Source organism: Haplochromis burtoni, unplaced genomic scaffold (assembly GCF_018398535.1).
Source record: "Haplochromis burtoni strain Fernald_Lab_line unplaced genomic scaffold, NCSU_Asbu1 Contig_429, whole genome shotgun sequence".
Lineage (NCBI taxonomy): Eukaryota > Metazoa > Chordata > Actinopteri > Cichliformes > Cichlidae > Haplochromis > Haplochromis burtoni.
The window spans coordinates 49,052-75,083 of record NW_024582790.1 but is presented as its reverse complement, the minus strand read 5'-3'; the positions used below and the strand labels follow the sequence as shown (position 1 = coordinate 75,083).

At 44.7% G+C, this 26,032-nt stretch overlaps 1 protein-coding gene across 1 annotated transcript; it reads right to left on the bottom strand.

Moving 5' to 3' along the window:
- Window positions 1-1,696: 1,696 nt before the first annotated feature.
- Window positions 1,697-24,458, bottom strand: xpo7 (exportin 7). Its single transcript, XM_005945046.3, has 28 exons — window positions 24,356-24,458; window positions 17,773-17,919; window positions 16,885-16,978; window positions 16,451-16,617; window positions 16,022-16,087; window positions 15,220-15,324; window positions 14,454-14,619; window positions 14,271-14,344; window positions 14,071-14,190; window positions 13,848-13,994; window positions 11,798-11,970; window positions 11,308-11,501; window positions 11,128-11,233; window positions 10,903-11,038; window positions 9,973-10,046; window positions 9,782-9,862; window positions 9,357-9,420; window positions 9,121-9,229; window positions 8,737-8,843; window positions 8,354-8,442; window positions 8,149-8,256; window positions 7,636-7,718; window positions 7,333-7,547; window positions 7,098-7,236; window positions 6,844-7,001; window positions 6,660-6,758; window positions 6,449-6,576; window positions 1,697-5,327 (listed from the first exon to the last, which is right to left on the bottom strand). Exons 1-28 carry the CDS (start codon window positions 24,386-24,388, stop codon window positions 5,234-5,236), a joined length of 3,276 nt encoding a protein of 1,091 aa, XP_005945108.2. The 5' UTR covers window positions 24,389-24,458; the 3' UTR covers window positions 1,697-5,233.
- Between the last annotated feature and the right edge of the window lie 1,574 nt (window positions 24,459-26,032).

Below are 26,032 nucleotides of genomic sequence, written 5' to 3'. Positions count from 1 at the left end.
TTATTTAATCTAATCTAATAATAAAACACTGAAAAAGGCCAAGCAATAACATGTTTAAGTTATTTAAGTGACTTGTATATCATGTTTAACCTGAGTAGCAAAAGACAGCGGGGGTTTGAAAACGATGTGCCGGGAGTTTGCTGTTCTCCCCGGCTCAGATATTTCAAGTTTACACAGCTACATTCTCGCCTGAAAATATGTTAAAAGTTTATTTTGCGACGCAGAAACAAAAATAAGAGTAATATTAAAACTAAGTAGATGCAGTAGTTATAACCATTGTTGGAAACTGGAATTGATTGGTCCAATCTGGGATATGGTTTTTCAATTATGTCCGGGTGGAAATTTGGGATTGTCCTGGAAAAAGCGGGAGGATTGGCATGTATGCCATAATTAGTAGTGTTTTTCGGAAAATAAGTCACTCTTCAAATTAATCCTTTGATTTCTGAAAAATCTACAGTGCGCCTTATGTATGAATTCTGGTTGTGCTTACTGAACTTAACCGATTTTATGTGGTACACAGTGCTCAAAAAATGGAGTTCCTGTTCCGACTTTCAAACTCAGCAAGTCCAACTTTAGGGGCTATCTAGTCGAAGGCTCCAACTCAGAGATTGCCTCCCACTTCAAATGGAACACATTATAAAATATGTTTACCTGGCTAATGGTAGCTAGTTAGCCTCTTTATACTGTTACACAATTTAATGGTGGAAAAAAAAATATCAACATTTAACATTACATCATTTGTTTTTAGGTTAGCTTGCTAGCATTACTATAATAATTTACCTTAAACTGAAAGTTAACTTCCTGTTTATTCAAATAGACATCATCAGATTAAACTGGATTTTCTCTGGTTGATGTTAGTTGCTAACATGGGCACGCTAGTTGATTTAGAATTTATCAGCTAGCTGGCTGACCTTCGCTTGCTCTCAGATGTTTACCCTCATTTACTGACGTACCATATGAAAACATCCATGTGCCCTGTGTATGTTAGCCAATCAGAATCTGTGTGAAGCAGCTGGACTGTGCAATCTGCATACAGTCACGCCCCCATTTTTCTACATAAGGAAACACCTTTACCTGGATGTGAAGCAGAGACATTGGTGATGATGTAAGAGCAGCTCTGAGGCTTTACTGCTACTTTTGTTCTTTTGTCCAGTATCCCTCTCCTCCCCCTCAGCAGGTGGCAGCAGATGGCCACCCCTCCCTGAGCCTTTTTATGGCCAGAGGTTTCTTCCTGTTAAAAGGGAGTTTTAACAGGAAGAAACTCACTCTCACCAACTGCTTGTTCACTGTTGGGATTTCTCTGCATGATTGTGAGATTTTTATCTTACAATATAAAGCACCTTAATGTGACTGATGCTGTGGCTTGGCGTTATAAGTAAAACTGATTCTGAGCATCTTGTTACCTACGACATTTAGGACTATAATGATGTATGGTTTGGAGATGGTGGCACTAAGGCTGTCTTAAGATGATAAGATCTTCAATGGCAGTGAGCAGGATGACATCAGAAGAGAGTGGACATATTTGACAAAGGCTGATGAAGATGGAGGAAAAGAGGAAGAGCTTGAGGGAGGTTCGTAGTCTTGCGGACTGTTGATGTTGTGACCATAAGCTCACAAAAAGAGCAGCACTGCTGCTGAGCACCTGTGGCAAGCTGTAGATCAGCTGAGATCAAGAAAAGGATGCGAGGCAGCGAGGTAAAAATCAATGAGGTTTATTTGCAGTCACAATGCTTACACTATATGTAGCAGACATCCAAACAACTCAAACAGCTATTCACTCTATGGACCCAACACATTCACATCAGGGACACAAGCCAAAAAATTAGGAACTCAATAAACATCCGTGAGTGCTGACATGGTTAGAGATGAGCTAGTTGTCACAAACAGTTAGCAGCAACATCGTAGAGAGTAACACAAGTTGCTAATAGACTCCACTTCCTGCTTCTCTTTGTACACCTTCTGCCAAGGTTTGACGACCGATCCGGACGCCTTCGCCGCACTCCCGCCTCGATGGTTTCCCCCTGTTGCTTCCCGCTTGGTGGCTCAGACCTTGGCTGTTTGAGCTCCATCGCGGGTTCAAGCCGTCGCAGCACCGTGAGACACCACATACACGCACGCCAGGCAACAGAGAGCCACTCCACGCACACGCAAACACACACAACATCAACGCACACGCCAAAAAGGACTCCCTAAAAAAAGGGGGGCAGGCCGAGACCTGGTCCGAGGAATCCAGAGTGTAAACAAAATGGTGGAAACTGCACCCAGCCTACCAGAGGGGAAAATGTAGCTGTGACCATGTTGCTTACACGTTCATCAAGCAGCAGGCGTGCGACACCTGCAGGACGTCACCACTGGTGCAGCCGCCATGCTCAGAGGAAGGCAGAGCCGCGGCGATGCAGACGGGTGCCTTAAAGGGAAGTTCTGCTGCTTTTTTTTTTTTTTTTACAATAAAAACAAAACAAAAAACCTCCATCACTTTCTGTGAATTCAGTCAGCTGACGCTGGAGAGGATTTCACGTTTTTAACTGCATGAAAACAACAAATAACGTGGTGAAACCTGAAATTTCAGAAAATATGACCTTATGTACTCCAAAAACCGTCAAAGAAACAATTCACGTGGCGATGAACAAACGGTGACCTTCCTCCCTGACTTCCTGTGTGGTTTTTCTTGGTCACGAGTCTTAAAACGCAGTCATGTTGCCATATTCGACTTGAGACTTGGTAGAAATTGGTGCTGCCTGAAGATCTGTGGAGGTTTCAGCTCAGCTTTAAACGTTTTCCTCGATCAGTGGATTCAGTGTTTTGGACTTTGTTCTGTCGGTCAGACACTCAAGAACATCAACACAGAAAATCTGAGACATGAACTCTATTAACCCGACAACATCCTGTAAAAGTCGCAATATTAAACCAGTCGTCGAGGCGAATCGGGGTAATACTGTAATGTTACCATGTGATCACTTTAACAGTGTTTTTCCTGAGTTTGAAGACTCGTTTAAAGGCTCGTGTGGTTCTGTTTTAGTCGAGCTGAAGCCGATAACAGCAGCTGGTGATCATGATGAACACTCGGGTCACGAGGCAACGAGAAGCTGAAGTTAAAACATGCAGATTATTAGAGGACGTCTGCACTCCGACACTCCTCTGATGTCAAAGCAGATTTACGGAGGTTTAAACATGCCGCTTTTACGATCTGTTTAAAGTCTGTCTGAAAAAGAATCCTCACATCTAGTTTTATATGATTCATTGTGTTAATTCAACTGAAAATATGATAACTGAGTGTGATTATATCCTCATTTTCTGCTGGTTTCATTGGGAAAGTTTATTTTCATTACAAAGAGAAAAAAAAAATCTACAGAAAGCACGAGAATTTTTAAGGTGAAGATATCGGAGAGCTGAAAACTCACTCGGGGACTGTTAAGTGGGGCGAAAGCAGGAAGTGCCCCAGCTTCAGGAGCTCGAGTCTGAAATGTTTGTTTGAAATGCTGCAGATCATTTTGTCTGATAAATGAATAACATCTGAATAACAGGGAAAAAAATGAAAAATAACTTTTAAGGAGACGTCTTCAGATGTTTGACAAATGTTTAAAAATCAAAAGATGAATCGCTTAAAATAACGCAGCGTTAGTTAATCATCAGAACGAGCAAGTTAATAATCTGCTTTAGTATTGCGGGAAAAAGAAGAGCTGGAACTCAAGAACAAAATATCTAAAAGTTCAACATTTGAAACATTTTGAGACTGAAAGCTTTTATGACCCTTCGTCACAACAGAAGCTCTAATCAAGGAATAATCAGCAGATTATTAAATCAAAAATCTGACTGAAGATTGATAATTATGTCCGACTTTGTGTCGCCACTAAAATCGTCACTGCAGCTCCAGTAATAATAATATAATTATTATTATCATCATCATCATCATACTAATACGGCTTTGATGAAGCCTCTGAGGATTTCCTCTATATTTGCAAACCTGGGTCGTGACCTCCTGTCAGCCTGATGACACCCTGAACTTCCCTGAACGTTGAAATGTCAGTCTGTGTGTTGTGTGATCGCTTGTTTTACTGTAACCATAAAGAGGTAAAGTTTTGTTTTGATCACGCTTTAGTCAAACTGAAGTTGATGACGTGCCAGCTTATTGTTCTGCAGCTTACAGTTAATGATAATAATAATAACAACGACAACCACGGGGGTTTTAATGAATCTTTTTAAATGATGGCTGGAGAAAAAGTGTCACGTGACCAAGAAAAACAGGAGCTAATCACTATTTCTGTCTTTAAATCATTTTTATGACGCTCTGACAAACATGCTGACATTAGACCAACTTTAAGCTGAAGGTTTAGCGAGCCTTCACAATAAAAGCGGCTCTAATGAAAGATGTTTGGTCTGCTGAAGGTGTTTAATTTTGTCCGAGCACCACGGAAAAGCCCAAAGACCTCCAGGTTAGTGTTTATGGGCAAAGAAAAACAGGAAACGAGGATGGAGGTGGCGTTTTTTCTACCTCGCCGTGACCAAAATGTGACGGTTTTGTGACACCGAGGAGGAAAAGCAGCAGGACGGTCCCTCTGAGGCCGTCATTCGGGAATATTTACATCACTTCAAGCAGCAGAGACAGAGAAAAATGTACAACATGGATGCTCTGAGCCTCCCTTTCCGTTAGTGTGTGTACCTGCTTCCTGTGCTTGCCCCGCCCACCCTCCGGCCCACGCAGACAGACATGTGCACTAACTCACTACTCTGTAAAAAGCTCAATCACACGTTGGTTTGTCGTCTCGTCTTTGTGGGTTTTTAAAGTCGATCATTATAAACATTGTTCAAAATGTTACGAAAGAAAATGTACACTTGGTTTCTCGGGTGGTTTCTATACAAGGCAGGCAGAAGCGGATTACTACGTTTACCGGCGTTCGTCCTTTCGTCCCCTCGCCGCCTCTTCTGGCTGCGGCGCACTCCACTTCCTGTCAGTGATTCAGAGTGCTCAGACATGCTCCCTCCCCCCCCTCTGTTCGAGCAGCCAGGCGAGCCGGACGCGGCGGGCTGGCTTTAAAATAGATCTGTATATATTTATATATGCTTATATCAAAAAGGAGGAGGGGGAGGGCTGAATTGGTGTCGTGGCGGGGTGATGATCCCTGGGCATCCGGGCCCGAGGGGGGAGAGGGGGATGCAGAGAGGTGAGGGGTAGGAGGCCGTGGAGAGGCGGGTCGAGGGGCCGGGCGAACTCGGTGGGCGGCCGCGTGGAATGTCAGCTCATCATGTCGTTGCTGTTGACGCCGTATGTCGAGTTCTTCATGCTGTCGTTCACCTCCCTCCTGAACACTGACAAGTTCTGTGTGAACCTGCAGAACACACACAGAGCATTTTTACCTCGTCAGGCACATGAACAACTCCCCTCAGTGTTCCCCTGCAGGAGGTCAGAACAAGCTAATCCTGACTGTTAAGATCCGCCCACATTAAAACGCGTTTATTTGTGGAAAACCTCCCAAAGGCAGCGCTCCTTTCAGGGCCTGAATTTCTGACCAGCGTGTAACGACGTGTTTTTACAGAATAAATTTGTGGTTTTGTGAATGAAGTCTGGTGGAGAGGAGCAGATCTGCGGCATCAGCACAGAAACACTCGTTAGTTACCGAGGGCAAGGGTTACCGTGGGAATCATTAGGATTTTTCGGTTGTTACAGCGCAGACTGATGTATAACTGCTCAACTGGAGTAATGTGACCATGCACTGCACAAACAGCAGTATTATCTGCACGTCAGCCATGTTTAAAACTCAGTTTGAGGTTAGATATAGATCGCGAACAAACACAATATTTGTACAGAAATTATTTCGAGCTCATTTTTCACAGTTTTCACCCTTTTAGGTCACCCAGACCTTCAGCTGCAGCTGCATCACGCCTTCTGAAAGTTCTCCATCAGCAGCTTTACTTTCCTAATTCAGTTCCTTCCAGCTGATGAGGAAATGTGTGTTCGGGATCACAACGTAATCTAACGTAACTGGATGACTTCCTCCATACACCGATCGTCCTGACATCCCCCTGACAGCAGGTTATATTATAATGCACAATGTGTGTCTCCAAAAATAAGGTGTGTCGCTGTTCCACATCACTAAACACTGGTCTTCATATATATCTTTCAGGCTGTTTAGGATTACACAAGAAAAAATGTTTTCCTCCAGTTTAAGTGAGTAATAAATCAGTGACAGTAGTAATCGAGTCCACAGCAGTACCTTTAGTTTGTACCTACTTCTGGGTGTGGCTTTCTGCAGGTAACCCTGTCTGTGGATCAGAACCTCATACAATCCCTGCTGCAGAGTCTGAATGATCACAGACTGAGTGACAGTCTGTGAGTGGCTTTTATCTCTAACGCTAAGCTACAATCCTGACCGAGTCTAGCGTGTCTCACGTCTCCACCCGTTTTTCACGTTCCTGACCACCTGAGAGGATGAATGCTGCCTGCTCTCACCTGTCCCGGTTCTTTGTTAGTAGATTTCTCTCAATTCCCTCCATCAAGTTCTCGAAACATAAGTGCATGGCTTGCTGCTTCTCAGGCGGCTGGCTGTTGACGATGCTGTTCCTCAAGTCAGCGAAATACTGCAGTTAGAAAAAACACACGTGTTATAGCGCACATAGACCCACGCGGTGCCACCTCTGAGGCGAGTGCGAGTGGCAGTTACCTTCTCGTTGAGCAGGATGAGGCCTAAGAGAGGCCGCGACATGGACCACTGGTTCCTGCAGTCCTCGAAGATGATGATGTTCAGAACGGTGGACAGCATCTGATCAACGACAGCAGCAAGGTGTCAACACGTGTGTGTGTGTGTGTGTGTGTGGGGTCAGGTGACTCAGGTGTGATCAGCTCACCTGCTGGATCATCTCCGGGTGCTGCTGCATGATGTGCAGGAAGCGGTCATCTGTCGCCATGGGAGCGGGCCGCTTCTTGGTGGAGCGCGACAGCTGCTTGAACAGGTAGGTGACGATGTGGTCGAGGCTGGAGCAGCAGCCGGTGCACACCATCGTATCTGAAACACACACAAAGACACAATGATGTAACTTCAACACACACGCACGCACACAGAAACACACACACACAAACCTGACCAACGTCGCTGCCTTACCGAGCGCTGTGAGGCCTTCTGATATGGAGGACAGGATGTACATGACCACGTGAGGCTCCAGGCTCGCGATGAAGTTCATGTGGTCCTGCGTCAGCACTTCCAGCAGAGAGTAGAAGGACTGGCTGAGCTTCGGGTAGTCCTGCAGAGACAGGACCAGAGGTCAAGGGTTAAAAACTCACTCAAACGGAGTCCACGTCTCCAAAGTCACAAAAACCTGTGAGGAGGTGGAGCATACCAGCAGGTCACTGTGAGGGATGGACAGCAGTAGTTTGATGAAGGTCTGTAAGGCATTGTCCAGAGCGTCATCACCATACAGACGGAAGACCCCGAAGTTGACGTAGTTCCCGCTGAGCACCGCCTTCAGCATAGCAAAGCACACGCTGACGCCCTTCAGCTTCACCCCGTACACCTGGTCCTTAGGGACCTCGCCCAGCGTCAGGATCCGATTCCCTGAAGGAGAAAACAGGAACTCGATGAGCGGCCCAGAACAAAGACAGGTATATGTTTGAGGCGGTTGAGTGGGGGTCAAAGGTTGTACCATAGGTCGTGATCATCTTGCTTGTTTCTCTGAACAGCAGGATGCCGTTTGGCGACGACACATCAAACTGAAGCCGCTGTGATCTGAAAACAAAACAAAAACCAAACACAGTTAGTGACCTTTCACCTCTACCTTTGATCTGAAAGGAGACGCGCTTTGGTTTCTGAGCCGAGTAAAACATCACTGAAAACCATCTACATTAGTCACGCCTCACCAGAACTCTGAAAACATTAGGTGTCAGACCTCTGAGGCGGCTTCCTCATTTAAAACTTGACTATTCTGCTGACGTTCACTGTGTGTACTCTTAGAATGAACCAATGAAAACACTCCCACAGCTCCTGCTGGGAGGGAAAATGCTACAATCATAGCTGATCCCAGGCCGCCAGTGGGCTGCCTTTACTTTCTTTGAGTCGTCTCTGGATCCTCACAGGCTGAACCGTTGTAAGGATGTGACAGCACAGAGGTCAGAGGTCATACTCTTAAACCTGCCCCTCCGTCACTGGGCAGGTTTACCTGTTGTGGACGAGCTCTGCCATGAGCTTGAGGACTGGCGTGGTGCATGCTGGGTCGTGGTACCACAGTTCGATGGCCCGCTGCAGGATGGGCATGTAGGTCGGGTATCTGCGGAGCGGGTTAAGGACACACTTTCATCGTTTACACAATAAACAGAAAAACCAGGATCTGACCGCGTGCTGATCTGAAGTCAGTGTAAGGATACATCCAGTCAAACAGCATCATGAAGCTCGTCTTGGCGTTGAAGGCGAATGCAATTCCTCGCAGGTCCCGGACCAAACCCACCAGAGTCCTCTGCAGGAGGAAGAGGAGGAAGGTCAATGTTTCGAAACATGTGCTCAGCTGCTTCTGCTGGAGTTTCCTCGTGTTTAAGCAGGGTCACAGTTTTATTAGCACAACTCTGAGTTACACCCGCTTTATTCTTTATCCCTGCTACACCGCCATCGCTGTGTCACACATGCGTTTACGCACACACACAGAAACACAAACACGAGCAACACAATGTGTGTCTGTCTGCAAAAACAGAAATAAATGTTTGACAAAACTGATGCTGTTTATGTGTCTGTATGTTTGTGAGGGTGTTCTGACCTTGGCTTCCTGCTCGTTAAAGGTGTTTGTACTCAGCATCTGAGCCACTGCTTCAAACGCCGCCGTCAGAGGCAGCATGAACTGTTCGAACTGGTCCTCATCTTCACCTGCAGACACAGACACACACAAGGCCCAGTGTAAACTGTGTGTGTGCGGCTCCTGCAGACCATGTCACACTTCATTTCCAGGCACCAGTGTCTCTCCTGTTTCAGCTTTTGTGTTGTTACAAGATAAAAACTTTCTGCTGCTTCTTCATCACAAGGGGCGCCGCAGTGGGTCGTTCTGGATCTGTGTCTCAGCGACCTTTTGCCAAGTGAAGTCTACAAAAAGTCCGAAACTGAAGAACTTGAAGCCACACCAGCGTGTGTGTTTGTGTCTGCGTACCTAAATCGACCATCAGCAGGCGTCCTAGTGCAGTGTAGAAGGTGGTCCGACACCTCATGTCGCTCAGGTTGGACTGGTTGTTCACTCCCAGGAAGGAGAAGTGCTCGCTCTGACAAAGACAGCAGCAGGAAGTTCATCACAGCTCACTTTCTTCTTCGTCTGTGATGCTTGTGTGCCACCTCAACTCGTTTTAATCAGACGTGAAACTTGGGCTCCGATAAATGTGAAGTACTCACCGTGTGGTTGTTCAGCATGAACTGGACAGCGCTGAGCTTCACCAGCTTCCTTACGCTGCTGTATGTGCAGACAGTAAAGTCAAGGAGAAAACGCTGACCCAGAGCCCCACCCCTTCCTTTAACTCAGTGCCTGGTTTAACCTTTAAGTCCTTAAGATGGATTCATTATCCTGCTCAGTAGCTTTTCATGACTCACGGTTCATAATTATCCTTATTTATTAGGCACCAGGCCCTCAGCTCATCTGAAACAAGCTGCTCAACATTTAAAGACAACTTTCTTCTGATTGGCTGCCCCTCATTAACGATAAGATCAGGTGGGCAAGGCTTCTTTTGCTTTACTTTCACTACACAAAAACAACAGCAAAGATAAAAACTAGACTAAATCAACATGAAAACATTTGTGTGGGTCACAGACATGAAGGATATCCTAAGGAGAGGTCGTTCAGGAGCTGGAGTGTCTTGGAGGTGATTGGTTCACACTGGCCCCAGTACTTCAAGTTTGTGATACTGAAAGAGAGGAAAGTTTACTTCTACATATTTACAGCGGCTGAGAGTTCGTTTAACTTTGAACATCGGCTCTCAGGTGTGCCGGAGTTACCTGGACTTCAGTTACTCACATTTTCCCTATAAAGACGCTGAGTACCATCGTCTCGTCATTCAAGCCCAAAACTTCTGATAGTCGTCGATAAAGCTACGAACAAACACAAACAGGAAGTCACATGATCACCACGCGGCTGCCACTTCAGAGGACGCTTCAAGTCATTTCTCTGTTTCCAGTTTGGAACAGTCTGCACCGAATTCTGCTTCTTATTATTTTACTTTAGTTCCAATGAAAACAGAAACAATAATAATAAATATTTTAATAAAATAATATCAAACCTGTCCACATTCAGTAAAATACTGAACATTTTACTGAAGGCTTGATCACCCTCAGCGTTTAAAAAGGGTTTCAGGACTTTACTACTCCCCTAAATTTAGTTTTAGCCCCAAAACGCTAAATCGATTGAATCCAGCCAGCCAGAAATCAGTAATTTGGCCCGAGCACTGTGTGAACAACGCTCCAGATTCAGCCAGACTTCCCAGCCCGAGAACAGGTACTGGAACTGAATCTAAAAGTAAGGCCTCGGGTTTGACCGATGTTTTAACAAAACCGACTGAGATTCTCTGAGCTCTGGAGGTTGCAGACTTTTCCGAGTTCCTCGTGGGCATCCTGAGGCATTCCTGGGCCAGCAGAGATATATAATCATATACTCTGTGCAGTGAGTTACTGCTGCGCCCCGGGGAACCACTGGAGGAGCAGGAGGAGGAGGCTGACCATGTGACTCACAGCTGACTCTATGCCTACCTAACACCACATCCTGAATTTTAAACACCACCATGATGCTCTGCGAGCCAGCAGGGGGCGCTAACACCAACCACAATTTACTTTCAAGCACTTATCTGGATGTTCACACTTTGCAGTTTCTGAGCAGAGAGATCACACAGAGTCAGACCTGCTCATTCATGTCAGCTGAAAGGGGTGGAGCTTACAGAGAGGCGCGCCTTACCTTTGATGATTTCTGCACCTGGTCACCGATGTAGATCTTTCTGAACTGCTCGAAGAAGCTGAGCATGGCCAGCTCCAGCCTCTCATTCCCAGCTTGAGCGAGCCGCGAGTCTGTCAGGTTCATGAGCTGGAGCACCCTGAGGCAAACGCAGGAAACGCAAGGTCAGGCTTTCAGCAACAGGAAGTCACGCCCCCAGACACCGGCTCGCCACATTCGCACTCTTACCGACAGACTAACTCTCCATCCATGGCATCCTGCTCGTCTGTGCTCGCGAACGACACGCGTCCTCCGATCACTGCCCCGATTATGTAAACCAACCACGTGAGCCGACCTGCAGAGAAGCAGAGGAGGCGTCAGACTCCCGAAGTCCCCAAAATAGCACAGGGGTGGGGCTCGCGCTCTTACCCTCCTGCACTGTGATGTCCATGGCGCTCGAGTTGGTGGACTGCAGCAGCTCCTGGTAGGTTTGAGCCGCCTGGTCGAACAGCTGGACGAGCAGTGCGCATGTCTTCTCGTACTCGCAGCGGCCGATGGTGGAGAGCTGGTCCAGCTGCTGCTGAACGAGGCCGGCGTCGTCCAGAGGGTCCTCCAGCCCGTCCCTACGGACAGAGACATGCTCAGCTCATCCCCAAAAACCCTCAGGTGAAGCTTGCCTGAGCCATCACCGACCCAACCCTTCAGACTCAAACCAGCGTCACTGCACCGATTCACAGCCACAAACACCGAACACATCATGGGAGTAACATCCAGAATCTGTTCCCAACACATCTAAGTTTTTATGTACATCTTATGAACGCATTAATTAAATTAATGGAATAAATGGAAATGCAATCTTTTGCTGGAAAATCAAACGAGATGAAATCCTGTCTAACTTTAAGGTTGGTTTAAGTCTCACCTGAGGATGACGTGGACCGACTCGAGTCGGGACGTGATGTAGGCCTTGGTGACCTCTGGAGTGTACGTCTCCAGCAGATGGGGCTCCGTGGCTTTAACATAAGGGACTGACGCTGCCAGGCGCTGCCACAGGCTCAGCAGGTAGTGAACACTGTTGGGGGCGAACTCCCAGTGCTGAGGAGGAAGAGTAGGAGTAAAGAGTCAGGTACACAACACTGCTGCTTGACCACGATGTAATTGTGTGTGTGTGTGTGTGTGTGTGTGTGTGTGTGTGTGTGTGTGTGTGTGTGCGTCTGTGTGTGTGTGCGTCTGTGTGTTGTGTCGTTGTGTGTGTGCGGCGGGACTGTTAAGTGTACAGTGGGGCAAAAAAGTATTTAGTCAGCCACCGATTGTGCAAGTTCCCCCACTTAAAATGATGACAGAGGTCAGTAATTTGCACCAGAGGTACACTTCAACTGTGAGAGACAGAATGTGAAAAAAAAAATCCATGAATCCACATGGTAGGATTTGTAAAGAATTTATTCGTAAATCAGGGTGGAAAATAAGTATTTGGTCAATAACAAAAATACAACTCAATACTTTGTAACATAACCTTTGTTGGCAATAACAGAGGTCAAACGTTTACTATAGGTCTTTACCAGGTTTGCACACACAGTAGCTGGTATTTTGGCCCATTCCTCCATGCAGATCTTCTCGAGAGCAGTGATGTTTTGGGGCTGTCGCCGAGCAACACGGACTTTCAACTCCCGCCACAGATTTTCTATGGGGTTGAGGTCTGGAGACTGGCTAGGCCACTCCAGGACTTTCAAATGCTTCTTACGGAGCCACTCCTTTGTTGCCCGGGCGGTGTGTTTTGGATCATTGTCATGTTGGAAGACCCAGCCTCGTTTCATCTTCAAAGTTCTCACTGATGGAAGGAGGTTTTGGCTCAAAATCTCACGATACATGGCCCCATTCATTCTGTCCTTAACACGGATCAGTCGTCCTGTCCCCTTGGCAGAAAAACAGCCCCATAGCATGATGTTTCCACCCCATGCTTCACAGTAGGTATGGTGTTCTTGGGATGCAACTCAGTATTCTTCTTCCTCCAAACACGACGAGTTGAGTTTATACCAAAAAGTTCTACTTTGGTTTCATCTGACCACATGACATTCTCCCAATCCTCTGCTGTATCATCCATGTGCTCTCTGGCAAACTTCAGACGGGCCTGGACATGCACTGGCTTCAGCAGCGGAGACACGTCTGGCACTGCGGGATTTGATTCCCTGCCGTTGTAGTGTGTTACTGATGGTGACCTTTGTTACTTTGGTCCCAGCTCTCTGCAGGTCATTCACCAGGTCCCCCCGTGTGGTTCTGGGATCTTTGCTCACCGTTCTCATGATCATTTTGACCCCACGGGATGAGATCTTGCGTGGAGCCCCAGATCGAGGGAGATTATCAGTGGTCTTGTATGTCTTCCATTTTCTGATGATTGCTCCCACAGTTGATTTTTTCACACCAAGCTGCTTGCCTATTGTAGATTCACTCTTCCCAGTCTGGTGCAGGTCTACAATACTTTTCCTGGTGTCCTTCGAAAGCTCTTTGGTCTTGGCCATGGCGGAGTTTGGAGTCTGACTGTTTGAGGCTGTGGACAGGTGTCTTTTATACAGATGATGAGTTCAAACAGGTGCCATTCATACAGGTAACGAGTGGGGGACAGAAAAGCTTCTTACAGAAGACGTTACAGGTCTGTGAGAGCCAGAGATTTTCCTTGTTTGAGGTGACCAAATACTTATTTTCCACCCTAATTTACGAATAAATTCTTTACAAATCCTACCATGTGAATTCATGGATTTTTTTTTCACATTCTGTCTCTCACAGTTGAAGTGTACCTCTGGTGCAAATTACTGACCTCTGTCATCATTTTAAGTGGGGGAACTTGCACAATCGGTGGCTGACTAAATACTTTTTTGCCCCACTGTACACACATACACTTTTTAAAAAAAAAAAACAAAAAAACATGGATGACACACACATACACTATTACAGACGGAAAAAGTTAAAAAACCCACCTGCAGACTGGTGACGGTGAAGTTGGCGATGAGGCGGATGACCTCTGGGTAGTTTTCCACTTTGACCAGCTCACCCAGCTGGTAGTTACTCTTCAGCCTCGCCAGCAGGCGGCAGAACTCGTGGTAGTTGTTTGGATCGGGCAAACACTGAAGCACAAACACACATTGTTCAACACACACGAAGCTACAGAGGTGTGTGTGTTTTCAGACAGGTGTGTGTTACCTGTGGGTTTGCCAGTATCCTCTTCACTCCGTCCACCAGGTGTGACAGAAACTTTGCTCGCTCTGCATTGTTGAAGAGAGACCTCCGAACTGAGGCGATCTGAACTAGACACGACAACACCTGCACCCAGACACACACACGAACAGTAAAGCTTCACGCATCAGTCTGCAGGCTGTAGTCACATGACTGTGCTCACTTACCAGTGGGGAGAGGGATGGAGGGATGGAATGATATAAATTGAAAAACAGCTGCAGGGTGGAGGAATCGAGGAACGCTGCAGAAGACAAAACACAGATTTAACCATTTTCATGTTGTCGTGATGCAGTAAATATCAGTAACAACACCACATTAATCTGTAAGCGGCGGGCGCCTCGCTCCTCTACCTGATCTCCATGATGTGGGGATCTGCACGGTGCACAAGTCGTCCGACGACTCGTCCGTGGAGGTTCCTATGAAGTCGTAGTTGAGGCAATTGTAGCTGAGCTTCAGGAGCTGCATCAGCAGGCCGTGCTGAGACTCATCGTTCAGGTTCAGGTTCTTCCCTGAAGCCTGAAAAGCAAACGCATCATCATCATCAACATCAACAAACCGCCATCATCATCAGCTTCACTCAGGCATTTAATATGATCTGTTAGTGTCCACAGCGAGCTGCCTCACTCAAAATACATCTTTATATGAGTTTTTAGAGCAGCTTTGCGTGATCCACAGGTCAAAATAATCCTTTGTCCTTTGTCCTACAATGGGCCTCTGTCTCTTTAAGACCCCCATTTTCTTTTGATTGGCCAACTTGTGGAAGCCTGCTTAAGGGCAGCACTTATGTTTTCCTTGCAGAGATCACATTTTCATACTTTCTGCTCTTTGTTTGAAGCATCAACTCATGTTTAATATGAACATTAAATATTTGACACAAAGAAGACACAAGTTTTATTCTGACAGCGTCAGACTAACATGGACATGCAAAGTAAAAGAATAAATCTAAAGTTAAGGTAGATAAATTGAGGAATTGATACAAAATTAAATACAGAACAAAAATAAAATAACACAGGTCTGAAATAATTAAAAAACTAAAAGCGGGAAATCAGTACAAAAATGAAATGCAGTGTATATGTAAGCCTGTATGGGAGAAACTGCCGACAGGACGAAACAAACCTGCTTGAGGAGGTTGCAGGAAAGCGTGAAAATGTCAAAGAGCGAGGAGTCTCTGAACGAGGAGGCGATCTTCCTGTGTTTGGTCAGAGGATGCGTCGTGTCGGCCTGAGGAGAAAAAAAAAGAAAAGAAAAAAAGATCAGAGTCGGCAGAAAATCTGAGGACCAACTAATGCTGGTGATTTCATCATCAACAAAAAATAAATAAAAATGACACTTCCAGAGTTTAGCTTCAATATCCTGCACTGTATATTACACAGATATATTTTATTTTGGAATCAAGTCACTTGATTTCTTTTAATCCACCTTACTGAACTTTTAATTTTTAAGACACTTTATTATTTCCTTGCTTGTTTTTAAAGCTGCTGTACTTTTTTGAACATTATAACTAGGTTGATTTATTTTTGCTCTACTGAGCCAGTATTTGGTAACATCCCTGGAGCAGGTGACACTCATAGGGATCATTTTCATGTTCTGTAGAGCCTGTAAAGGTCAAATGACCCTTTGCGGTTGGTCAGATGCTGCCAACATCATCACTTTCGTTGAACGTGCAGCGAAATCTGGGTTAGCAAGTTACAAGTTAACGGTCATGTGACTGTTTATCCTGACTGCTGATGTTAGTGTAAGTGAATCTGGATACAGGAAAGGTATGCTGGATATGCTGAACTCGTTTTGTAGTATAGAGCCCAGTTTGGTCTGGACACGTCACCAAACATGCAAACTCTTCGGCCTGCTGTGGTCGTCGATCACTGCGAGGATCTGTCTAAATCTGCCACACCTCCATAAATTGCACGCTGTGACTTACCTGATTGATCTCATTGGTCAGCTGGGACAGGATGGTGACTCCTATGATGCAGTGTTCAACGCTGTCCTGTAAAAACAACCACACAAAAGGTTAGAAACGCACACAGATCAGGTTAAACTAATCCAGGCTTAAATGATCCCGTTTGTTTCTTTCTTCTTACACATTAAATAAAACAGGTCCAGAAACAGAGTAAGCAGGTTTGAGCCATGTGGAGAAGTCATTATGACATCAAAGTACGCTGCACATTTACACCAGATCAAATGAGCCTACTTAACAGTTATAAAAGCACCGAAATCACCATGGTAATGATCCAACCAATAAGCTGAATCTTCTTACTTTTAAAAACTTGCTTAAAACTTTTTATTCTGACAAATTAAACAAATAAATATACACAAGATTCACAGGACAGAAGGGTTTCAGCGCTCTGACCTGCAGGAAGCGTGTCACGTCTGCGATCACGTTTCTGAACACGTAGTCGTCTTTCTGACAGTCGAACCAGCCCAGCTTGGTGATCCTGGCGTAGAGCTGGATCAGAGCCTGCGTCACAAACGCCGCCAACTTCGGCCGCGTCGCCAGGTAGTTCAGCACATAGTTCCCTGAAAAAACAAACAAACAAAACATTTAGCAGCGGCTTTTCAAAATAAGACACTAAAACACCCTGCTTTGCTTTACTGAAAACCCCACAACCTGTTCAACTAGTAATATCGATTTTGTTATATTTTGAAAGACAAACATCTTCATTGTCATTGTCATTTGATGAGTGCATCTCTGTTGTGACTGTTAATGCATCACTCCAGCTTCTCTTTAATCCTCAGACTGACCTGACCTGCAGGGTTTATCCGCTTTTTTCAGGAGATACTCACGGATATCAATGCGTTGCTCGAGGGGTAGAGGGTTGCTGGTCCGAGAAACCAGTTTTGACAAACAGGTGGCTGCGAGCAGCTGAGAATATGAAGACTGACAGGAGACAAAACAGTGAGGTCAGGTTATCTCCTCTGACAGCCATCTACATGCTTTTATTCTGACAACAGAAGAGGAAATGGCCTTTGAGATATGCTGGTTAGTGAAGGGGTTGCTCCATCATTATCTCAGGCAGATGAAAAAAAATTGAAATCTTAAAATATACCCTCACACCTACAGAAACCTGCTCATAAATATGAAGTACGAGTTGACTCCACTTCATTTTAGAGTTACCTCCTCATTAGTGTGGGGGTCAGCGATCTTCACCTGGATGACACGATACTTCATCCATCCCAATTAAAACAAACCCCTTGAAATATTTCAGTTTGTGTTTATCAAGCACCGAATATGATATAAATATTAAGTACAAATATTTAAAAATTTGTTGTGTTGGGATTCTTGGATTTTATTGTGTGTCTGCACGTTGTGGTCATGTATCTGTGTGATACCATTTCTCTCTATGAGAGGAAACGCTGCCCACCCTTGAGGTAAAGCTTTTGCAGGTGAACCTGTGGATGGATTAGTCGGTGCTCAGCTAACCCTCATCAGGGCGTGACTCCTCCCCCTCATTTTTCACTGACTTGACTTTTGTCCAAGTGAAAGATGGAGCACAAAACTGAAAGTCTTCATGCTTTCAGCTTCTCCAAAAATCCCCCATCATGTCTGCTGAGTCTGATCTGAATCTGCAGGGTCAGGCACAGGACTGTCTGACCCTGCAGAGCATCATCTCTGCTAACGTGGGAAAGTTAAACTGAAGCTGCTCGGACAGTCCGGCTGTAGTCTGTACTCACGCTGCCTCTCTCCAGCAGCAGCTGACATTTGCTGAGACAGTCGGGGCTGTTGGTGAATTCCACCAGAGCTTTCTCAGCCTGGTGTCGGACGGCGGTGTCGGTGGTCTCGTACAGCTGCTTACACAGGATCTCCAGCTGGGCGAGGCCCTGGATAAGACAGAGGGACACAGCGCAGGCTTATCAGCGAGCCGCAGCCGGCTCAAGTCTTTCATCGTTTCAGACAAACAGCGATCACAGCAGATAAGACGGGCAGCCACGCCGAGCTTTACACACTCATAATCACAGACACACATGCCGAGCGCCGTCTGCTCCAACCGTCTCGGGTTACTTTCTAGGAAAACTACACCGACAGGGCCAAAGATGGGGTACAGCGGCATGAGTGCAGGTGGAAGCTGATGGTCTGATGGTGTTTACAGCCTCCACCTAGGTGCGCTAGCCACCACCACTCGTGTGATGCGTTGAGGGTACATGAAGTGAGGTATGACAGAGCACTGCATCATGTGTGTCGAACTTCTGCAGGCGTCAGATAAGCGGCGAGCACCAAACCCCGCCCACGGTGATGCCCGCAGACCCTCAGCTTACACTCAGCTTCACGTGAAACTCATCAAGTTCAACAGTAACACACACACACACACACACACACACACACACACACACACACACACACACCTAACATCTAATAACATCTAAGAAAAAGAAAACTAAACCGAAAAGATATTCCGCAAAAAGGTTATAAAAATAGAACGAGAGCATTTTCCAGTTTTCCTCATAAATTTGTTTTCCTCGTGTAAATTTTCCATGTTTTCCCGAGGTGTCGGCATCAGCCTGATTCCAGCTCTTCCCGGTGCAGCAGCCGACAGATGCTTCCAGTTTCTAATTTTAAATCAAACTGTTTCTATTTTTAAATTTGTGCCGTGCGTCTGGCCTGCAGACGGATGTTTTCTGGATTTTAATTGCTGCTTTTATTTTGCAGATACATACTCTGGGTGCTTTAATCTCACAGGTGACATCCACTCTCTCTAACGACCAGCAGGGGGTGACTCTTCTGAGGTCTGATTGGATGCAAGCCACCTGACCTCTGAGCTCATCAAACGCTTTCTGATGAGTTTGTAGGTTAGTTTTATGAGTGAATAAAAGTGAAGTTTATTTTGGTCCCATTAGAGTGAGGGAGGACGATAGTGAGTCTTGACTGCTGAGTCCGTTTTAGATATGAAAATCAACCAGATCTAAGACACGCTCCCAAACTTCCTGTAACTCTGAAAGCATTCACAGTATTAAGGTTAATTTTTCATGGCTTCATTAAATTAAATTAAAAATGAAATCAGCTGATTCTGAAGTTTCCTTTGATTTGGTTGATTTAATATGAAATTAACTGTTTTCAGTCTATTTTACAAAATAAAAGCTTCTGTAATTAAGTGAAAATGACAAAGAAATCTGGGCTAGACAATGACCACAGAGGTTCAAAGAGAGCTGCATGCTTTACTTTCATTATTCAGGACTAACCTGAAATTCTGCCATTTGAACTGGTTCCCATAACACAGGAGCTGGTTTTACAACTTCCTCACAAAGTTTCCTCACCGTGCTGCCACTGAGCAACACTTCTGGGCTGGCGTTAAACTCTCAGATTTCAGTTTTCACAACCATCAAACTGAGCGACAGCAGCGTCACAGATTAACTCACGACCTTCAGATCCCACTGAGAGTGACGGCTTTTGATGGCCTGTTATTCTGTTTGATCACATGTTTGTGACTGAATATCAGCTCTGTGTGCGTCTTTATCCTGATACTGTTGTTGTATACGTCTCCTTTGAAACAGACTTTTAATGAGACTTTTACCTGATAAATAAAGGATCACTATAAATGTGATGTGACTCGAGCCGGCAGCCTCCAACCATTAGACCAGTTACATGAAATGAAGTTCTGACCAGCTCAACTAAAACTGCTTTCAGCAGGACAGGAAAGACTTCGAGGAAGTAATCTGAATTTCCTGATTTCCAGCAGAACAATTACAGATAAGAAACCAATCAAACAAAAAGAAAATCTTTAAAGTTAAAGTGATTGAGGAGCCTTATTTTTACCTGGCTAACACCAACTTCACCCTGATATACGACTCAAAGTCCTCAAACCACTCATATCGGAAACATTTTAAAATCTGGCTCATAAAGCAACCATTAACCCGAGCATCACGGTGTAAATGTACTGGCTTCCTGCCTCTGGGCTGTATGCAGACCTCCCCTTCATCTCCACCTTCACACCATCACAAGGACTGGAGAGGAACTTTCTCTCACTCGATCAATAAATCAATCGGCTTTAACGCTGATCCATGTGGAAATAAGGATGCAGTTTCTTTACAGTGGCAGCTAACATGTCCTCACTGGTCTAACTTTGTGTTTTCAATCCATAAACAGTGTTTTGGTCCATAAACAGTGAAAACTTCACCTGTGCTGACTCTGACGTCTAATCTTAATTAAATAAACCCAGAGACTCACATTTACTGTCACAAACGACTCAGAAACACAAACAAACGTGAAAGAAGTAGCAAACCTTTGATTCCTTTTAAATTCTGTCTATTTGTCTGCATAATTATCATATTCAGTCAATAACTCTTAACACAATTGGTCTCTTTTTATTTGACCGTCTGCTCAAAGAGTTTCTAATAACCTTAGTCCTAAAATGATGATAACCAGAGGAAAGCACATCTTTAACTTCCTGCTCATAACCCTGCAAGCTCCTTCAACAATATTCTTCTCTATTATATTCAGGACATCTGAAACTGCAGAACAGAAGGATGCATTTGTTTTTTAGTTTTATAATAAAGATATAAAGCCCAAATTTGTAAATGCTGTAGGTAAGTGTGAAGGTAAATCTGACTTAGAGGGTTGGTACTGGGAGCTTGAGTCCAGCTGCAGGCCTGCGAGCAGCAGTGTGAATGTCACAGATCTGAATTTATCTGCATCGGAGCTTTTTCTGGCGTCAAACCACAACTCTGCCATGCTTTAGCTCATCATTTAGAAACATGCTGCGGCCGTGCTGGAGACACGAGCACACAGGTTTGATGATTTCATCACCGGTTCAGTGACCATGAGATGCTGCAACAGCTGAAAGAGACCAAACTTTGTGTCAGTGCAGGTGTGGGAGGAGGACAGAGGTGTTTTCTTTATGGCTTCAGGAGAGTCCAGCCCACCTCAGAAACACCAACAGCCAGTGAGCCAAGCTTCAGGCTGAAGCTTTACAGGTAAGCTAGTAGAGAAACATCTCAGCCTCCTCTGGTGATGCTGCAGGAGCATCGACCTCCCTGCTGACGGCACACAGACCAGTTAGAATGAAACCACTGAATAAAACACTCAGCTGCACGCGAGACTCGGGTAACTGTTTATTCCTCATCTAAACTCATGAAGAGTCACTTTAATGAAAGTGAGTTACAAAAACAACCGAAGCGTCCAAACAGCAGCTGTGTTCACCAAAGACTTTAAATAACCTGTATTTAAACTGAACATTGTCGTGTTTTTTTTTTTCCACAAATATGCAACTACTACTATCATTTAATCAACCTGGAAACACACAGTGTCCCATGGAGGCGCCACAGAGGTCGGGTGTGATCCTGACAGGATCGCAGGTGTAAGGATGGAGGTGATCTGACCCCTGGAGCTCCCTCAGAGACCAGAGACAGGCTGGCAGATTTGGGAGGAGCTCGTAGCACAGACGCACAGCACCTGACTAGGATGCGTCCCATAGAGAGAGCTGGGGAGTCTCTGCTTAGACCGAGGTAAGCATCAGAAAACAGAGATAATAAATAATAACCTCACCTCACAGGAATAGGTTCAGTCGAAACCTGAGAGCAGACTTTTTATTTATTAACGTATTTTATATTCTATAACCTCCTGACAGCTCTGCAGGCTCGAGCTACGATGGCCCATGTGTGCAGAAACATAATAAACATAATGGAGGGATATCCTTTGAAACCTCCCGAATCATTAAATATTCAGGAGGTGATTTTTGGTCTGCAGCTTATCTCCATAAACAGAGAACCTGTGGGAGGCGTCAGGGAGCAGACGGCTGATCAGCTATTATCTAAAGATTACCAGATGGACATTTAATCATCATTAGCAGGAGTCCTGAACATCACAGGAGCACGGCTGTCAATAAAGACCACCCCTTTTTATTCAAATAAACACACAGGTGTATGAAAAACAGACGATTCAGTGCCTGAAATGTCTGAAGAAAAATCCTCTCCATCATCATCTGCTGTCACTACACAAACATTAGAAACTGTTTTATGGAGCTAAAGAGCCCAAATCTCTTTTCCTGCTGTGGACTGACTCCAGCCTGACTGCGTGAGGAACACCAGGGTAAACGTTGGACTTTAACGTGAACTTTTTAGACTCGGGCGGGTGATTCTGACCTCATGACCGCATGGCGTTGGCCTTCGACTCGCCACATCACATCATCACTGAATGACAGCTCATAACAGCTGAACTGACTAAAGTTAGTGTTTGATCACAGGAATGAAGGTGTGTGGGCTCATGCTCTAACGTGAGACGATCTTTTAAAAATTACACGTGAATGTTATTTTAATTACAGTGAGGAAAGTGAACAACCCCCCATCAGAACAAGGCAGCCACATGATCATCAGTCTGGAGACAAACGGCTGAGTGAAAGCAAACAGCACACAGTGGATACGAACAGTAAATATCAGCCTGATCTTTATTCCACCAAAAACTGTCTCAGTAACACCAGAATGAACTTAAGTGGTTCGTTTTCAGTCATTTAATATCATTAAAAATACTTAAGTCTTCGTTCTGTTAGATTTCAGCTAAAAATACTTAAAAACAAGGATCTGGGCTTATTGTGTGTCAGAATCACAGAAATTCAACTTAATCCAGCTACGAGAACTGCCCAACGTGAGGCCCTTCTCTTACTTTACTGGCACATTATTAATTATGAATTTATGAGCTACATCCAGCTCAGTGGTACCAGTATAACCATTACATAAGTGAAGACTTTCACCTGGATTATCAGACAGTTTATGGCACTCACAGGATCATAAACCTGGGAGTAGGTGATGGAGTAAGTGTCTTTTCTAGGTTAAAAAAAAAAAAAAAAAAAAAAAAGCTTTAAAAACTTTATTTTAGGTTAAATCTGCTAACTTAAAGCTGTTTTTATAAAATTTGCTGTTTTCATGTCTTTGACTTTATAGTTAATCTGTATAACCATGAAAATAGCTGCCAGAATAATTTATATTATCATTTTTATCACTAATAAATATTTTCTCCCCAGTATTCTGACCAGAGCTGAGACTGAAAAACCTGAAATCATCGTCACACGTTTACCCAGAATCCCTCAGAAACTCACCTGAACGTTTGATTACCTGGTAAATTATTGAAATATTAATGAAATCAGGCTGAGATGTTCCACTTTGACCACATTCAGTGAATCTGTGCCCCACCTGAGTTCGTACAACCCTTCCTGGGATTAAAGCTGATCACAGATAAACTGATTAAAGTTACTCTGAAGCAGAAACAATAATAACGAGCTGTTACAGCCGCTAACATGAGAGGATCGGATGAGTTTCTCCTCATAGTTCATGCATGCTGTGCGCAATTAACAATATATTATGTCATGTCACACACAGCTCATGTGACCAGCAGAGAAAACGAAAGCTGGCTTCACCTGTCGGGGTTTCACCTGCCCCTCAGCACAAAGTCTCCACAGTCTCCTCACAGAGTTCCCTGCAGGGGCATCATGGAGGAAGTCCAGAGCAGCTGAACTTCATCCCTCGGCTTCCCAAACATGTGCCGGAGCACAGCGCCTTGGCTAGTTGCCGCTCCATTCTGCCCACACCAGGGTAAAACCCCCCGCTGTCCTCACCCTGGAGCCCCTCGCGGGTCCGGCCCGGTACCGTCGCCCTGTTTCACCGACTAACGCTCACACAGACCAGGTCATGTTTTCAAACACGCTCGGGCGGGAGAAGTTGACGTGTAGATATGCTAACGTTAGCCTAGCCTGCTGCATGGCTGGGTGTCGTTACCGGAGCGAGCCGTGAATAAAAACACAAAAACCTGGAACTCCGGGACAGAAGCTCCGGGTACCGCGCCCGGTCCGTCGGTCCGTCTGGTATAAGCGTGTTTACGGCGGTTCCCGGTGGCGCCAGGTGACCGTGCGTGCTAGCCTGGCAGCTATCCGTCTGCAGCTAACCGCCTGTTTCATTGTTTACTTCACTGAAATACATCGATTTTTCCCGCCGCTCGCCCTCAGGTTACTCGCCTCTGATGGCCACGGACGCCGGAACTCACCAGGCTGGACACTCGGAGCCCGCAGACTCCCTTGTTCGCCCCGGAGCCCGAGCCCTCCCCTGGCTGTTAGCAGCGGCTAGCCTCCAGCCCGTGCTGTGACAGCAGGCCACAAGTCAACACAGGCGGCCGCATCCTTTCTTTCTCCCCGCTAGCTCCACCGCGGCCGCCGCCCGCACGCACCGGCTGCACGCTGGCTCCGTGCCGGGAGCGGCGCACTCGGATCCGGCCTCAGCTTCAGCTGCGCCCGCCTACAGAAATTATCCGCGACAAAAACATGAAACCTCCGCTTACCTGCACATGATCCGCCATTTTTCTCCATTTCATGCACCTCTCACTCCCCCGCTTATGGGTAACCAAAGTGACAACAGCGCCCCCGCTGGTGGCCGCTGGCAGGACTCCAGCAGCACGATGCAACACAATGTAACACAATGGAACGCAATTTAATATAACACAATACAATTTAATACAATTAAATATAACATAAAACAATTTAATACAACACAATGTCATTTAACAATACAAATAGATTAATAAACTATACATCTCATTAATACAACGCTGTAACGCTATGTTACAATACAACACAATGTAATGCACTAAAACACACTGGAATCAAATACATAGAGACATGAATGCATAATAACATGTAACAAAGAGAAGTTATGCATACAATCAGAGTTTGTTTAGTGACAGACATTTTACAAACTCATTAGAAAACCTTTTTTTAATAAATTTCTGACTTTTTAAATTAATTTTACTGTCATATTATTATTATTATTATTAGTAGTAGTAGTAGTAGTAGTAATAGTAGTAGTATTAGTATTTTAACTGACATTTTTAAAGGTGCTTATAGATAGATGGACTAAATGGACAAATGTAATATAACATCTTATCATATAGTAAAACATCAAAAAACAAGAACAGTATTATAATGTATGATTTATTAAATTGAATATTTTATTTGTATTTCTAAAGTTATTTCGTGTTTATTTATTGCACTTGCGATTTTTATATTATTACTAATTATTTATATTTACATTTATAATTATATTTTTGCTTGATTGTATTTGGGATTGTTTAATTTCAGATGAGTTTAGACCTCATTAGCATATTTGTTTGGTCATATTATATCTAAGCCCTTGTTGTATTTTTGTTGCTGTTTGAATGAATGTCCTAAACGCTGGATTATTAAAATATTTCTGTTGTTGAGTCATAATCTTAAACACAACAGTGATGTAGTCCAGTGAAGCACAATGCCATCTAATACGATAACATGTTTTAGTATAAAACTGGAAGGTGTGTTGTGGGTACTGCAGCCCCCTCTGGTGGATTTTAATGGATCTACACAGGTAAGCTCAAAAGTAATCAGAAAGGAATAGATTCATATTTTTTCATTTATTTAAATTTGTAATTTTTGAGTGTTAGCACCATCACCTCACAGGAAGAAGGTTGTGGGTTTGAATCCATCGGCTGCCTGGGTTCTTTCTGTTTGTATGTTCTCCCCGTGCACAGTCCAAAGACGTGCTCGTTAGGTGAACTATTGATCTGGAATCTGCAGTAGGCGTGAATGACTATCTGTGTTATTCCTGCCATATACTGGTGACCTGTCCAGGATGCACCCACCTCTTGCCCAGTGAGAGCTGGGATAGGCTTCAGCACCCGAGCACTCCTGAACTGGATAAATGGATGGGTGACTATCATTTTTATGATATTTCTATTTAAATAAATAGATATGTGTATAAACAACAGGTTTTATGAGCCTGTGTGATCACAATGTGATCTCCACATTTGCAGACAGATGTGCAGCTCCTCAAAGAATGAGCTTTGAATGAACCTGACTTTCATGTTATTCTGTAATCATCATCATGCACTCAGAGCCAGTCTGTGTTTAACATGCAGACTAACAAAGACTGCAGCTGTCAGGTGCCACACACACTTTTTTCTTAGAATAAAAGTCACATTTAAACA

Bases quoted from the DNA above. Each gene is read 5' to 3' on its own strand.
- xpo7 (XM_005945046.3), bottom strand. From the start codon at position 24,388: ATGAAATGGAGAAAAATGGCGGATCATGTGCAG. The intron at 15,325-16,021 runs GTAAGTCACAGC...TTTTCTCCTCAG, and splicing joins TGACCAATGAGATCAATCAG to GCCGACACGACGCATCCTCT. The intron at 9,230-9,356 runs GTGAGTACTTCA...TGTCTTTGTCAG, and splicing joins TCATGCTGAACAACCACACG to AGCGAGCACTTCTCCTTCCT.